This window comes from Canis lupus, chromosome 15 (genome assembly GCF_048164855.1).
Source record: "Canis lupus baileyi chromosome 15, mCanLup2.hap1, whole genome shotgun sequence".
Lineage (NCBI taxonomy): Eukaryota > Metazoa > Chordata > Mammalia > Carnivora > Canidae > Canis > Canis lupus.
In genome coordinates this window covers 55,012,131-55,027,806 of record NC_132852.1, presented here as the reverse complement: position 1 = coordinate 55,027,806, position 15,676 = coordinate 55,012,131, and the positions used below count along the sequence as shown (strand labels likewise).

Sequence of the window (15,676 nt, the reverse complement as noted above, 5' to 3'; positions counted from 1 at the left end):
GGGGCTAAATCCTGCCCATGGCTCCGCTTTATGCCCTGGCCCCTGAGCTAAGAATGGCTTACACATCTCTGAAGGGCTAACAAAACAAAACAAAATAAAGCCTGTGTGTCAGAGACCATATGCCTGCAGGTGGCTTGCCAAACTTAACATATCTTCTCTTCCTATCTGGCCCTTTACGGAAAAGGTTTGCGGGGCACCCTGGGTTTTCTTTGTTTATACCACCTATTCTGGGCCAGGCTAGAGACTAAACCGCAAGGGTGAAGGGAAGCTCAATCTCCAGGAGGGCCAGGCACAGAGAAGACCCCAGGGAGAGAGGTGAGCTCCACTCACTCCTCTATCCCCTAGGCCGGCCTGACTCCTCCCCTCCTCCCCTGCTCCCCTCCTCCCTCACCCCAGGCCCTCAGGCTAGTCTGACCTGTCCAGGCCTTTCTATAAAAGGTCACCAGGTGTCCCAAAGTCCAAGGGAGGCCTCTCCCCTCTTTGAGGGCCTCCCCTTCCTGGACTGGCCTGGGGGCAGGGAGAGAGACCCAGGTGTGGAAGGAGTTGAAGCCAGGCCGCAGATGCAGGGCAGGTCAGCTGGCCTGTCTCTTTAAATCTCAGGTAATTTGGGAGGAGGGAGGGAGTGTCTGCGGGCTCCTGCTCACTCCCAGGAGGAGCTCCCGAGGAGGAGCCAGAGGAGGGAGCCCCAGCTCTGCGGAGGGTAAGAAACTCCGGAGCCCTCTGCAAGCCCTGCCCTGGCGCCACACGGAGACTCCGCGGGGGACCCGGAAGGCAGGAGACGGGACCTCTACAGGGCGAGGGCAGGCCGGCCCTTGAGGGGGCTGATGTGGCCCCTAGGCTGAGTCCGTTTGGGGTCTGGCCTCGGCCTCAGCCCCCCAAGGAGCCGGCCCTGCGCTCTATGGGGTTGCCGCTGCCCAAGGAGAAGGGGCTCATTCTCTGCCTTTGGAGAAAATTCTGTAGATGGTTCCAGAGACAGGAGTCATGGGCTCAGAGCCGAGATGAGCAGAACCTGCAGCAGCAGAAGAGGTAAGCCTCAATCTGCACCCCCCAGCATGTCCCTCACCCCCTCCTAGCTCCTCCTTTCTCCCCCTTCCCCCTCCTCCCCTCCTCCCACCCCATTCCAGTCTTTGTCTGGCATCTCTATCTGAACAGATTGTGTTTCTAGGCCTGGCTCCTTGGGATCATTTTGTCTCAAAGGTGCTGGCCCTGTGGGGTTAGCACCCCAGGATGTCAGGGGTAGAGGGGAGGAGGCTGGCAGGGGGGCACAGGTGCTCACTATCTTTAAGATCCTATTCAATTATGCAAGCCTCTTGTACTTCCCTAAAGGCCAGCCAGCTCCCTGGGCCTTGGAAAGATCATGGCATCATGAAACCACCACCCCAGAGGTGCTGGTGGGTCCGGACAAAGCCTGATATCTACCCCCTACCCCTAGAGCAGTGTTTCCTGCAGAAACACGTAACACATACATGTATGCATGTAGCCCTGTGGGAGTGAATGAATGAGGCAGGAAGGAGCCGCAGACGCCAGTAACCACAGAAGACAAAAATGTGACCATGGTTGTCATTCCTGTGCACGGTCACCATCACCAGCCATTGCCCAGGGCCCTGCTGAGTGCCAGGCACGTGCGGGGCAGGGGGTGTTATGGAGCCCAACAAAGCTGGGACCCAGCCCTGGGGCTCATGACACTCTACTGGGGAGGGGGGCATGGTGGGTGCCCGGGCACAACACCAGAAGTGCTCACCCACTCTCTCATTCGAGCTGAGGAATTTGAGAGGCTCTAAAGTTTGAGCCCCAAGGAGATTGCACTTGTTGCTTCCAGCCCCTGAAAATGTCCCACCCCAGGAGGAAAGGAGAGGAGAGGGAAAGCTTGAGGCCATCCCTGGGTGCGATGCCCTCTCCAAAGACTCTCTGGGTCTCCCCACCAGATGCTGGCATGCTGGCAGGAAGGCCCCCTAACTTAGGGCAGGAAGGTCCCTAACTAAAGGCAGATAATCCATGTTGATTCATAGAGGAAAGCGCAGGGTTTTTGTATCTGAGGGTCTTTCTCCATCTCCCAGAGCGGAGGCCCGCCCGAGCCTGACTGGGAGTGCCTGTGTTTCTTCTCCCTTCGCCCCAGGATTCAGCACTGGCTTCCCCGACTCTCACACCAGCCACCCACTTCTCTCCCCCCAGGCCTGGGAGAGCAGGGGCTGAGCGCATGTTTGGCTGATGACATCTTAAGGCACAGAATGGCGCTGTTGTTGGAGAAGAGGCCATCCCTGGTTCCACCTCTCCCTTCCCACTCAGGACCCCGGGGCTGGGGGAGCCAGACACAGAGCACAGAAGGGCTCGGGGCTTGGAAGGGGCAGCAGAGCTGCCCTGTGTGCCAACGAGGCCAAGGCAGAGTGAAGGACCGCAGCCTGGCTGCTTCCACTGTCCTTTCTGCCCCTAGTTTTCTCAAGACCATCGAGTGGGCCTCCTCTTGCAGCCTCGGTCCTGAAGGCCCGATGTTGCCACGTTGAGGGATCCTCCTCCCATCCTGATCTCCCTGCCTGTGTCCACAGTTTCTCAGCCCCCCTCCTTCCCACCCAGAGCCTGGAGTATTGATCTGCCTCTGAGTGGGCACTCCCAGGAAGGACACTGAGATGGCCGGAGCGGGAGTGTCCCAGGCTGCGCGGTGAACCTTAGGGAAGACTTGTAGGCAACTAGGTAAATAGAGAACCATGCAAGTGAGGACAGTAGTGATGGGTGAGGAGGCAGGCTGATGGTGGAAAGCCGTGAACAATGTGTGGAGCACCTACCTTATCTTCTGTAACCCCAAACCTATGGGAGTCAGGGCCTGTTATCCCCCCGAAAACAAGGCAGGCCCGGAGTGAGCAAGTGCTGAAGTCAGGATTCAGCCAACGGCTCAGAGAGGGCGTCTGGGTGGGGTTGGGGATTCCATGAGGGTAGAGAATGGTCCAGTGAGAGTGGAAGGCTTTATAGGCTTGCCAAGATGGTCAGGAACCCAGCATCTCTCTCTCTCTCTCTCTCTCTCTCTCTAGCAGATGAGTCTTGGGTCTTCGCCTCTCTATGCTTAAATCCACATTGTCAGACCCAAACTGAACCACTATCTTTCTCCCATTTCTTCTTCCGCTCTCCCTGGACCTTGAATTGTCTTATTTCCTGAGATCCAAAGTATTAACTACTTACTGAGCGTAGAGCACTCTGCTAGATTTGCAGAAAATGAACGTGACATCCCTGCTCTCAAGCAGCTCACGGTTCTCATGGACAAAATGTACCAATGTGCACCTACTTGGGTGACAAGTGAGCTTGGGGAGTGTCCTCACCAAGAAGGGTATAAGCGAGTGTCGTGAGAGCACAGAGGAGGATGCTGTGGTATCTGCTTCTGCCTGGTGTGGGGTATGATGGCCAGCTCCCAGAGGCCCACACCCGACCCTGTTGCTGGCACCTTCTCCCTCCCACCAGATGCTGGGAGGGCAGTGATCACTGGAGGTTTGGATAGATACCTGTATAAGTACATGGGAAGTGATGTGTCTGGAAAAGTAAGCTCTGGGGCTCTCCGGTATACTGGGACCCCTGGCCTCAGTAAGTACAGTCAGACAGGCCTACTTGTAGGCACATGTGCTAGAGCTGCAGCAGAGAAGGCAGCCTGACTCCAAGTCTGCAAACAACCACTACTGCACCCCCCCCCCCCTTCCGGCTCTGGCTTCCTCCTCTGGTTGCCAAGAACCTGAGCTGGTGGGAAGTGGCCCACGCGTGGCCGGTGCATGCCTCCTCCCCACACATGACTGCTCTTTCCTTCATCTGTGATCAGTCTTCTGGGCTCCCCCTGAGAAAGACTGGAAAGAGCCATAAAACTAGAAGAACCACATAACTGAGTGGTAGGAGCCTGAGGCTACGTTCCTGGCCAAGCCTTCTGCTTGTAACTGCAGGATCTCCTCCCAGCGATTCGGTTGTGCTGCCTCAGTTTCCTTTTCTGAAAAATGAAAGGATCATTTGGCCTGTGTCACAGGGTTGTAAGGAGCAAAAGGGATCGTAAGGGAGATGCTGCTTTGGAAGCTGAAAAGCACATTTAACAAATGGGATTACTGTGATGAAAACAGCCACGGTGGTCAAAAGGCTATGCCCGATGTTGGCGGGAGGTCAAGGGACTGGGCATCTCCTCCTGGCAGAGCCATTCGCACCCGGGAACCTGTACATGGTGTGAGCCCTCCCCTTCCCAAATGGCCCGCTTGTCTGAGGGGGTGCTTGTGGAGAAACCAGTGGCACCCATGCCCGTGGACACAGCAGCCCCCCGTGTCTCTAAGCACCCAGGCCCGTGGACACAGCAGCCCCCCGTGTCTCTAAGCCCTCTCCAAAGCCTGATCAACACAGAGAACTGGGACAGAGAAACGCCGAGGGGGTCCTGGTGCCAGCTCTGAGTCCGACTTGTTTGGCCAGGTCGCCTCGGGACTCTGGGCCTCTTTCTCCATCTGTAACAAGAACAGATAGACCATATTTCTAGGAACTTTCCGGCTCTAAAATTCTGATTTGAATTCTCCTCCAAGGCACTCTGGATTCTGTCTTGTTTCCAGCAACCAAATAGAACACTCTGCCCATGTGCACACAGACATGTGCACATCCGTGTACACATCCGTAAGAAGGAGGAGGAGGAGAGGGGAGGACGAGGAGGAGAGGGGAGGACGGAGGGCAGGGAACCGGCAGAAGGAAGTGAGACAACCTGGTGTGGTGGCCCAGGGGGAACTGCAGGGGGAAGATCAGGCCAGGGACTTGTTTACCCTATAAAAAAAAAAAAAATGGGCTAGGGTTTGTAAGTACAGTTTTGACCAGTCTTACATTGCACTAAATCATTCAAGTTTATAATTAATTGTCTGGCGAAATAAAACATTCTAAATCCCGAAAACAGCTTCCACCCTGCTAGAGTTTCAGCTTTTCTCTGTAATTTCTTTTTGCATCTCGATCTGTGAGTGTTTAAAAGGCTTTACTTTTTCGTTTTCCTCTTAAATATTTAACGATGTGTGAGCAAACACAGAGAGGGGACTTCTCATTGTTTTTAATGTGAAGAATCTTTTCTTTAAAAAGATGGTTGGTGAATAATTCTACCTGTAGGTCAGAGTTTCCCCACCTTGGCAGGACGGAATAATTCTTCGTTACAGGAGGCTGCCCTGCCTAAGATGCTTCTTCTTTAATTTTTTATTTTTTTGATTATTTATTTATTCATGAGAGACACAAAGAGAGGTACAGAGACACAGCAGGCTCCATGCAGGGAGCCCAACATGGGACTCCATCCTGGGTCTCCGGGATCATGCCCTGGGCTGAAGGTGGCACTAAACCCCTGAGCCACCCAGGGGTCCCAAAAATGCTTCTTTTTTTTTAAAGATTTTATTTATTTATTTATGATAGACGTAGAGAGAGAGAGAGAGGCAGAGACACAGGCAGAGGGAGAAGCAGGCTCCACGCAGGGAGCCCGACACGGGACTCGATCCCGGGTCTCCAGGATCACGCCCTGGGCCGAAGGCAGACACCCAACCGCTGAGCCACCCAGGGATCCCTAAGATGCATCTTAAGAGCATCCCTGCCCTCTCCCCTCTGGATGCCAGTAGCACCCCTCCGCCCCCCACCCCCAGTTGTGACAACCAAACATGTATCCAGACATTGCCAAGTCCCCTGGGGAGGGGGAAGGGGCTCCCCCCTGGTTGAGAGCCACCATTTATGAATTAGAGATTCCGGCCGAAATATTAAGTATTCTACTAAACAAAGTAAAATTTTCCCCTGGAAGGGAACGAGTATAATTTAACCGTTCAAACCAGGACATATTTTTATCAGTACCTCCTCTTCTCCCTGGATGAAGGAGGTGTCTGGCTGAGACCTGGTGACGATGCGTAGATTTTGCTCCAGATCTAAACTTCTGGGCTGGGGTGCTATGGGAGGGCCTGCTTGTATCTCGGGCATGAGTCTTTGGACGAGTCTGCTCTTGTGCCTTTTTTTTTTTTTTAATAAATTTGTTTTTTATTGGTGTTCAATTTGCCAACATATAGAATGACACCCAGTGCTCATCCCGTCAAGTTCCCCCCTCAGTGCCCGTCACCCAGTCACCCCCACCCCCCCGCCCTCCTCCCCTTCCCCCACCCCTAGTTCGTTTCCCAGAGTTACAAGTCTTTCATGTTCTGTCTCCCTTTCTGATATTTCCCACTCATTTTTCTCCTTTCCCCTCTATTCCTTTTCACTATTTTTTATATTCCCCAAATTAATGAGACCATATAATGTTTGTCCTTCTCCGATTGACTTATTTCACTCAGCATAATCTTGTGCCTTTTTTATGGGTCCCAAGAGTAGTCAGGTTTTGGGGGGTCAGCCCAACAGCCAAGAAGTTGACTGAGGGCTTTCTCTGCTGCTCCCTTGTGGCCCTAAGATGCCATTGCACGTAATGGCTCTGCTCCCTTCGGAACCATTCATCTACCCTGCCCTCTTTTTGGCTGAATTCTGGAGTTTGCCACCCAGAAGGGACCAGTTCTCCACATACTTCGCTGGGCTGGGTCATGAGCTGATTCTTCACCCAGAGTGTAGTCTGACTGGGGTTGCCAGACAAAGTACAGGACATGGAGTTACATTTGACTTTCATATACGTGATGAATAAGCTCTTAGCAGGAGTCTGTCCCAAATATCATGTGGGCCATAGTTATATTAAAAACTATTGGCTGTACGTCTAAAATTAAAATCTAACGGAGCGTCCTGTATTTCTATTTGGCAAGCCCAGATGGACAGTAACTCCATCCTTCCCAGGCCACGAGGGCAGTCGGCAAGGCAAGAAAAAGAACACATAGGAATGGAGGCTTGTGGGGGACATTTGTGGGCTTTAGAGATGTGTGGGGACCAAAAGGGGCGTCTGCAGGCCGGCCACCAGCTAGCCTCCCCACTCATCTTAGGAAGCAGGGGGCAGAACTCTGCACGTGGGTTAGAAGCCTCCTTGGATCCAGTTCTAACTTTGCCATTAACTTTAGTCAAAATAGGGCACCTGGGTGTTTCAGTGGTTGGGCGTCTGCCTTTGGCTCGGGTCATGATCCGGGGTCCTGGGTTGAGTCCTGATGGCAAGCTTGCTTCTCCCTCTTCCTATGTCTCTGCCTCTCTCTGTGTGTCTCTCATGAACAAATACATAAAATCTAAAAAAAAAGAAAAAATTAAAAAAACACAAAACTTTAGCCAAAATAGGGCGTAAAGCTCATTGAAGGAGGGCAGAGAAAGGATATAAAGATGAGAAAGTGACTGACCCCTGCTCTAAGTACCCCTAATGCAGAGGAAGAGACAGTATAATCACAACACGCAGTGACAGATGCAAAAATAAAGGACCAGAGGATAGTGTGGGAAACTGCCTGGGGACGGTGTGTGTGTGTGTGTGTGTGTGTGTGTGTGTGTGTGTGTGTGTCTGTTGGGGAACAGAGTGGGCTCTAGAATATTTATAGAGGAGGGGTTTGGGCATATTGTCAGAAAGGGCGGCGGTGGTGGTGAAGGGGCTGTAGAAAATTTGCTTTGCAGCTGCATTTGTATATCAAGCACACTGTTTTTTCCTTAGATTATGTTTGCCTGAGGTTGGCTTAGGGGGTGGCCGCTGGAGATAATAAGGAGGGGCAGTAAAGCCAAACTACCTTCTGGCACTGCTACAAATTCATTCATCCTGCAGATAGTGGGAGAGTGTCTGGCCCACGCGGGGCACAACCCTAGGCACTGGGATCATGGAATAGACAATGACCAGGGTGAGGAGGAGGTGCTGGGTTCCAGGTGGGAGGAGCGTTCGGTGCAGGCTTTGGGAGAATGAGGTGTTCTGGGGGTGCTGAGGCCGGAGCATCAGGCATGAGGAGTGAATAGGAGGAGGAGAGAGTGGAAAGGCAGGTGCACAGAGGCTCGAAAGGACCTCCGTGTTCCTTTTATGTGGGCATTTAAGGGCCGACTTCTCTGAGCCAGGATGGTATTGCCATTTAGAGGGGGCACTTTGGCGGCATGCAGAAGGATGGACTGGGGGTAAGGAGCACATCGGGAAACTAGTTGGAGTATTTCGGTAATGAGGGGCAGAACAGAGAATGAAGACCTGGACTGAGGAGGGTCAGGAGGGACGAGGAGGTAGGGATTGGAGGCGGGGGAAGAACACTCAACGTTGAACTGGCAGGGCCTGGTAGCCTCCCATGTGGCATGGGGGTTGGGGAGCTGGGGCCAATGTTTGGGGAGGTGTGAGTTTGGTGCTCATTCCTCCTCTCCTGATCGCCCTCCCATCTCAGCTCCTGGAGTTGGTTTCCTGCCACCACCAGCACTTTAGTGTGCGAGTCCCATTCACATAGTTCCTAGCTGACCATCTATGGCTAAATGGTCTTAGTTCATTTAGCTCCCATAAAAAGACGATGGCTTGGGGCCAAGAGAGAAGTGGAATAAAGGGGGCCCCATAGGTCTTAGTTGGGCTAAATTTTGATTATAATTTTGGTTTTTAGTTCATTGTAGGAATAAAATTCAAGAAGGGATCTGGTGAGTCACAGAGGACAATTTTTTTTTTCCCCCCAAAACAAGTGAGAAGCAGACAGGAAGTAGGAAGAGAGTATACTCTGACTTAGGGTCAGAACAAAAAGGATCTGCTGTTGCTTTCCGATTGAGCTCTGAGGATGCTGTTGTCAGGAGGAGAGTGCCAGGATCAATGGGCTTTGCTGAGAAGGTCTAGAAAGGAGAGCATCGCTCCACCGGAGGAAACCTGCTGGCCTCCACGTGTTGACTTGCTTCATAAATATGAGGGAGGAATTCCTTGTACCCTTAGTCCATGAAAACAAGGCTTATCTTGGGGGGTAATCACAGGGCACTTAGTGAAGCTAAGCAGGGTTGCTCCAGAGGTCAGCAGGTCAGGAGGTGAATGAGTACTTAAGTGAAACTCCTCCCCTCCATGCCCCATGTGCACAGATAACACCTTCACACACATTCTGGTCCCAGCCCCAGGGGAGGGGAAGCCAGTCCTGGTGCTCCCCTACACACACAGAAAGGGGGGAAGTTGGCTTGGGTTAACTAACTGGAAGTGCTCATGTTTGCATCTGGGGGGGGGCCCTGCCATCACCCCCCTCGCTGCACAACGGGGCATGCTCAGCATCGCCCCCTTTCTGATCCCTTTCCCTTGTAGGATCTGGGAGTCTCCTCTCCTTCTGGCTGCCAAGGAGAACAATGTCCAGGCTCTCAGCAAGCTACTCAAGTACCAGGCCTGTGAGGTGCACGAGAAAGGTAAGAGGCAGAGCCCTCACACCCGTCAGACACCCCCCCGCCCCCCACGGCTCCCAGCCCAGCCCAGGCCCTTCTGCTGTGGCCGCTAAGTCCCTATTGTCACCAGCCCGGCCCCAGAGAAGCCATATAACTCGGCTTTCTGTCAATGCCAGGAGGCATGGGGGAGACGGCCCTGCACATAGCAGCCCTCTACGACAACCTGGAGGCCGCCATGGTGCTGATGGAGGCCGCCCCGGAGCTGGTCTTTGAGCCCATGACATCCGAGCTGTATGAGGGTGAGGGGCCACGGGGCCCAGGACGGAGGGAAGGGGCGCCCTGCTGCATATTTCCAGGCAGTCTGGGGTGGATGATTTGGGGAGGGAGTCTGAGACTCCTGCTTCTCATGCTTCTCTATCTCCCTTGCCTCCTGGCCGCCTCACTGCACCCGGTTAGAGCACCAGGCCCCTGCGATGCAAGGGGTCTAGGATAGGGAGAGAAGGCAGCAGCTGGCCTCCCTGGGGACCTGCAGGCCTGGGGCTCCTCCCCCCAACCCCCCAGCTCAGGCTGCCCCCGGGGAGGAGGACGGGCTGTGGATAGGGGAGGGACCCCGGCAGGATCCTGGGGACAGGCCCCGTGACTGAGGGCTCTCTCCGGGCCAGGTCAGACTGCACTGCACATAGCCATCGTGAACCAGAACGTGAACCTGGTGCGCGCCCTGCTTGCCCGCGGGGCCAGCGTCTCTGCCAGAGCCACGGGCACCGCTTTCCGCCGCAGCCCCCGCAACCTCATCTACTTTGGTGGGAGCGGGGCCCGGGCTGGGAGGAGGGGCGTGGGGAGGGCCCAGAGCAGGGGGGTGGGCTGAGGAGGGCTCCAGGCCTGGGGAAGCGGAGGCCCAGAGCCAGTCCTCCCCAGGGCCCTCGCTCCATCCCTGCCCCTGGTGGCGCTGACGAGCGTCGCCAAGCCCAGAGCTGAGATGTGGCCGGTGCCCCTCCCACCGGGCACCTGTGCCAAGGAGCCCCGTGTGTCCACAGGCGAGCACCCCCTGTCCTTCGCCGCCTGCGTGGGCAGTGAGGAGATCGTGAGGCTGCTCATCGAGCACGGAGCTGACATCCGGGCCCAGGACTCCCTGGGTGAGAGCCGGGCTGCGGGGGAGCCGGGGTGCCGGGGCCCGGGGTGCGGCGGCCGTGTGACCCCGCGTCCTCCCCCAGGAAACACCGTGCTGCACATCCTCATCCTCCAGCCCAACAAGACCTTCGCCTGCCAGATGTACAACCTGCTGCTGTCCTATGATGGGCGCAGGGACCACCTGCAGTCCCTGGACCTCGTGCCCAACCACCAGGGCCTCACCCCCTTCAAGCTGGCCGGCGTGGAGGGCAACACCGTGGTGAGGGACACTCGGCGGGCCCGGGGGTCCTGCTTCTCTCCGGCTCCCCCGAGGGCGCCCTGCGCAGCCTCAGCCTCAGGCATCCCTGGCCGGGAGGCTCTGAGAAGGTCCCCCCGGGGTGTCGGCTCTGGTCACCCAAGTTCTGGTCCCTCTGCCTGTCCTTGTCCTCGTCCTTCAGATCTTTGTAGGGTTGGTGGGGAAGACGGGTGAGCAGAGACAGGGGGGCTTGGGGACGGAGGTGGGGCCCGGGTCGTTGGCGCCGGGGGTGGGGGGCAGCAGCCCTCCCAGCGGAGTGGCTCCCGCGGCCGCTCCTCACGCTGACCCCGGGCTCGCACCGTGTCCCCTCAGATGTTCCAGCACCTGATGCAGAAGCGGAAGCACATCCAGTGGACGTACGGGCCGCTGACCTCCACTCTCTACGACCTCACGGAGATCGACTCCTCGGGGGACGAGCAGTCTCTGCTGGAACTGATCGTCACCACCAAGAAGCGGGAGGTAGGGGCGGTCCCGTCAGAAAGCAGCCGGGGAGGGCGGGCCGGTCCGAGCCGGAATCCCGTTCCTTCCTGCCACAGGCTCGCCAGATCCTGGACCAGACCCCAGTGAAAGAGCTGGTGAGCCTCAAGTGGAAGAGATACGGGCGGCCGTACTTCTGCGTGCTGGGGGCCCTGTACCTGCTGTACATCATCTGCTTCACCATGTGCTGCGTCTACCGCCCCCTCAAGCCCAGGACCAACAACCACACTGGTCCCCGGGACAACACCCTCCTACAGCAGAAGCTCCTCCAGGTGAAGCCCGAGGAGCAGCAGAGCTTCGGGGCCGGGCTCAGCTCCCTGCCCTTCCACAGGCCTGCACCGTGGCCCTGTTCTACGGCCCGTGTTTCTCCCCTCACCCAGCTCCCGAATACCCAGGCACGAACCCAACAAACAGTCACACGGAAACACACGTGGGCTCCAAGAGCAGAGCCTGGGCTGGCCAGACCTAACACAGATGCCCTATGCACCTATGCACGGGACGCTGACTGGTGCCCACGGACGGCCTGCCGCCTCTGACCATGTTTCCCCCTCAGGAGGCCTATGTGACCCCCGAGGATGACATTCGCCTGGTGGGGGAGCTGGTGACCGTCATTGGAGCTGTGATCATTCTGCTTGCAGAGGTGAGAGAGGGGCAGGGTCGGGACGAGGCTGCCTGCCCCAGGGATCCAGCCAGAGCCCCAGGCTACAAGTGCCTTTGTGTCTTCCTGGCCTGCGCCCAGATTCCAGACATCTTCAGGGTGGGGGTCACTCGCTTCTTCGGACAGACCATCCTCGGGGGGCCATTTCACGTCCTCATGTGAGTCTCCTTTCTCTCCCCGCCAATCCTTTCCCTCAACTCCCTGGATTCCTGACCCCTGGACAATCCCTGGAGAAAACTAACTCAAGGTCCTTCTCCAGCGGCATGTGTGGCGGCGTGTGTGGCCGCGTGTACTGGACGTGCGAAGGCCAAATCTGAGTGTGTGGGTGTTGCGCCCCCCAGTCACTCCTGCTCTTGCGTGCCCAGGATAATCCCCGTCTCCTCTCACATCCCCGTCTGCTCCCCACCCCCAGCATCACCTACGCCTGCATGGTGCTGGTGACCATGGTAATGCGGCTCACGAACACCAATGGGGAGGTGGTGCCCATGTCCTTCGCCCTGGTGTTGGGCTGGTGCAACGTCATGTACTTCGCCCGAGGATTCCAGATGTTGGGCCCTTTCACCATCATGATCCAGAAGGTCTGTGCCTCCCCCCCAAGCTTTCTAGAGCAAGGTGCTAGAGCAGGGGCTGCTGCAGACATTTCTGTAAAGGGCCAGATGACAGATTCGCAGGCTTTGCAAGACCACATGTAGTCTCTACTGCATATTTTTTTTTCCTTTCCTCCTCCTTCCTTTGGTTTCCTCAAGCCTTTAAAAATGTAAAAGCCACTCTTAGTTCTGTAAGGGCTGTACTCGAACAGGCCAAGTAGACTCGGTGTGCACCATAGTTTCTAACCCCGGGAGGGAGGAGCTGCTGGACTTGACGGGGTTCGACGCAGGAGAGGCTGCAAGGGGCAGCCGCTCAGGGGACCCCTGAAGAAGTATTTTCCTTCCCTCCTCCCTTTAGATGATCTTTGGCGACCTGATGCGGTTCTGCTGGCTGATGGCGGTGGTCATCCTGGGCTTTGCCTCCGGTAAATCACGGGTCTGGGATGGGGCCCTGGCGGGGAGAGGTTGGAGGAGCCCGGGGAGTCCAGAATGGCTGTAGAGAAACCCGGGGGAAGGTGGGAGCGAGGGCCAAGACACAGGGCTGTAGGGTCTGAGGATGGAACGTCCCTCGCAGGTGAGACAAAACGGGGAGTGTTGTGGAGACGTGGCTCTGGGGATCGGGATAAGCCACACTGAAAATAAGGGAATATCAGAACCCAAAGTATGGAGCCACGGGGGGCGGGCCTGAATTGGGCAGCGAAGGGCTGGCCGTGGTCCAGCCACGTATATGGTTGCCATGGTAACTCTCCCCCCCTTGGGTGGAGCAGCCTTCTATATCATCTTCCAGACAGAGGACCCCGACGAGCTGGGCCACTTCTACGACTACCCCATGGCACTGTTCAGCACCTTCGAGCTGTTCCTCACCGTCATCGACGGGCCTGCCAACTACGACGTGGACCTGCCTTTCATGTACAGCATCACCTACGCTGCCTTCGCCATCATCGCCACCCTGCTCATGCTCAACCTCCTCATCGCCATGATGGGTGACACTCACTGGCGGGTGGCCCATGAGCGGGATGAGCTCTGGAGGGCCCAGGTGAGCCCCTGGCGGCTGGGTGGGTTCGTGCCGGGTATTCCCTCCCAGCCAGGGACCCGGCTGAGCTCACACAGAAACAGGATATTTTGACCCGACATATGTTGACATGGTCACTGCACGGTACACCGGGTAACGCGGGGTGTACAGAAGCACGGGATTGGCAATCCAACGGAGCAGGACTTGAACGCCTGGAAAGAATTCCTCCCAGTTTTCTCAAAAATGAAAACCTCAGGCTTTTCTAGGAGAGTCAACAAGAAAGCAACCGACAAGAAATAAAGCCAATGGTGGCTAAAAGTGCATTTAGTAAATTAGTCTGTAAAAAAACGTGACCCAGAAAAATCGGACAGGTTAAAAAAAAAAAAATGCTACAAAAACTTCCCAGAGTAGCAGCAGTCATCCTCAGTCAGATCGTCACGATGGAGACAGAAGGCCCTTCGATGAATCAAATCGTTTGAAAATATACTTAGAAAATTATTTCTCTCAACAGAATTAAAAATGAAAACCCCCCAAATTGAATGGCACTTAACTGTGCTATGTAGAAAACAGAGTTAAAAGGCCCTAAATTGGCTAAATGGGGTTTGCTCAGGAAAATATGTTTTCCATGCAAATGTATTGATATTAGATTTCTCAGTAGGATGTTAGCATTTATAAATGGCCTTTATGTCTGTAGGGTCAAAATATCCTGTGGCCCCGAGGATCCCTTTCTGTTTGCTTTGCCCTCCTTCCTGTCTCCTTGGAGCGAGGTCTCTCAAACTCCTGCAGGAACGGCGTGGATGTCAAGTCATGGAGCAAAGAATTGCAGGACTTGTGTCCCACTGACTGTCTCCCGCAGAAGAGGGTCAGCCAAGCGGACACCACCACCCTCGTGCTCGCTCAGGGTGTTGTTGGTCCCTTCTTGGAGACCCCGAGCCCCTGCGTTTCCGACCTATTGCTACGCTGTCCTTCCTCTGCCCTGCACCTTCTCCTCTCCCCATCCTTCTCTCCATCTGCACCCGACCCCTGAGGCCCCTCCTGTCCCCACGCGCAGGTGGTGGCCACCACGGTGATGCTGGAACGGAAGTTGCCTCGCTGCCTGTGGCCTCGCTCGGGGATCTGCGGGCGCGAGTACGGGCTGGGGGACCGCTGGTTCCTGCGGTGAGTGACCTTGCGACCCCTCTGCTCAGACAGCCTCCAGTTGGGGGGGGACATGCCCAGTGACCTGTGTTGACCTGAAGTCCCCACACTGGATCCCCGCTGCTAAGGGAGCCCCCCCCCCCTTGCCAGGTGCTTGGGGCTGGAACCCGGCCCTTCCCTGTGGCCACACCAGCTAGCTGCACAGGAGCAACAACGCTAGTCCCAGTGGGAGGGGGTGCGCATAGGACAGAGGCAGGGTCCCCAGGACCAGCCTGTCCGCCCTCGGCTGCCTCTCATGTCCTCCTTCTGCACAGGGTGGAGGACAGACAGGATCTCAACCGGCAGCGCGCGCGGCGCTACGCACAGGCCTTCCACGGCCAGGGCGCCGACGACCTGGACAAAGCCTCAGAAAAAGGGCAGCTGGGCCACCCCTTGGGCCTCCACCTGGCCCTCCCGACCCCCTCGGTGTCCCGAAGTACCTCCCGCAGCAGCACCAACTGGGAGAGGCTCCGACAGGGCACCCTGCGGAGGGAAGTGCGGGGCCTGGCCAACAGGGCTCTGGAGGACTGCGAAGGCTGGGAGTACCAGATCTGAGCGCTCGCACTCCACTGGGCCATCGGGCCCCTGCAGCTGCTCTCGGCTCCCTGGGGCCATCGGGGTGCAGAACCGAGACACCCAGAGGTCCAATCTCCCTCCCGGGGGTGGGTGGGAAGCAGAATGAACGCCCAGGCACGCCGGTGGCAATAACTGCCCCGGGATCCACTGCTGGGTTCCGCTGCTCCCCCAGCTCTGAGGCGATGGGAAACCATGGAGGGCGGTGGCCCTGGCCTCACCCCGAGCACGGGGGCCGGGGCCACCCAAGCACTCTGCACTGTCAGAGCAAAGCACTTTAAGGACAGGCTTGCCGTCTCTACCCCAGTGTTACGGTGGGAAGGGGAGAGCCCTTCCCAGGGTGCTCCAGACAGCTGGGAGGGAGGCTTGCGGACGGCACACGAGTGATGGGGGGCAGGTACCGCTTTGGGGGTGGGGTGAAGCGGGTGGAGTCTTGCCACCTTCTACCTTCCAATAAAGTCACTCCCTGCTCTGCGCCCCGTGCATTCGGCTGGGTAGTGTCGCCTCTGGCAGTGGCCCCGCGCTCCTTCCGTGGCCTCCTTCCCAGCCCTTCCTTGCAGACTGAG

The 15,676-nt window shown here is 56.5% G+C and overlaps 1 protein-coding gene across 6 annotated transcripts; it reads left to right on the top strand.

The window, feature by feature from the left end:
* The first annotated feature begins 619 nt into the window (after nucleotides 1–619).
* TRPV6 (transient receptor potential cation channel subfamily V member 6) lies at nucleotides 620–15,586 on the top strand. 6 transcript variants are annotated; one of them, XM_072777521.1, is made up of 15 exons: nucleotides 621–1,026; nucleotides 9,131–9,228; nucleotides 9,381–9,503; nucleotides 9,867–10,004; nucleotides 10,239–10,337; nucleotides 10,416–10,591; nucleotides 10,940–11,086; nucleotides 11,164–11,376; nucleotides 11,658–11,744; nucleotides 11,844–11,920; nucleotides 12,175–12,340; nucleotides 12,708–12,774; nucleotides 13,117–13,385; nucleotides 14,413–14,519; nucleotides 14,813–15,586. In XM_072777521.1, exons 1-15 carry the CDS (start codon nucleotides 899–901, stop codon nucleotides 15,090–15,092), a joined length of 2,175 nt encoding a protein of 724 aa, XP_072633622.1. In that variant the 5' UTR covers nucleotides 621–898; the 3' UTR covers nucleotides 15,093–15,586. The 6 variants fall into 6 exon arrangements, with proteins under 6 accessions (XP_072633619.1, XP_072633622.1, XP_072633621.1 ...); XM_072777518.1 differs by having other exon boundaries at nucleotides 620–1,026; nucleotides 11,658–11,920; XM_072777517.1 differs by lacking the exon at nucleotides 621–1,026 and having other exon boundaries at nucleotides 8,180–9,228.
* Nucleotides 15,587–15,676: the final 90 nt, after the last annotated feature.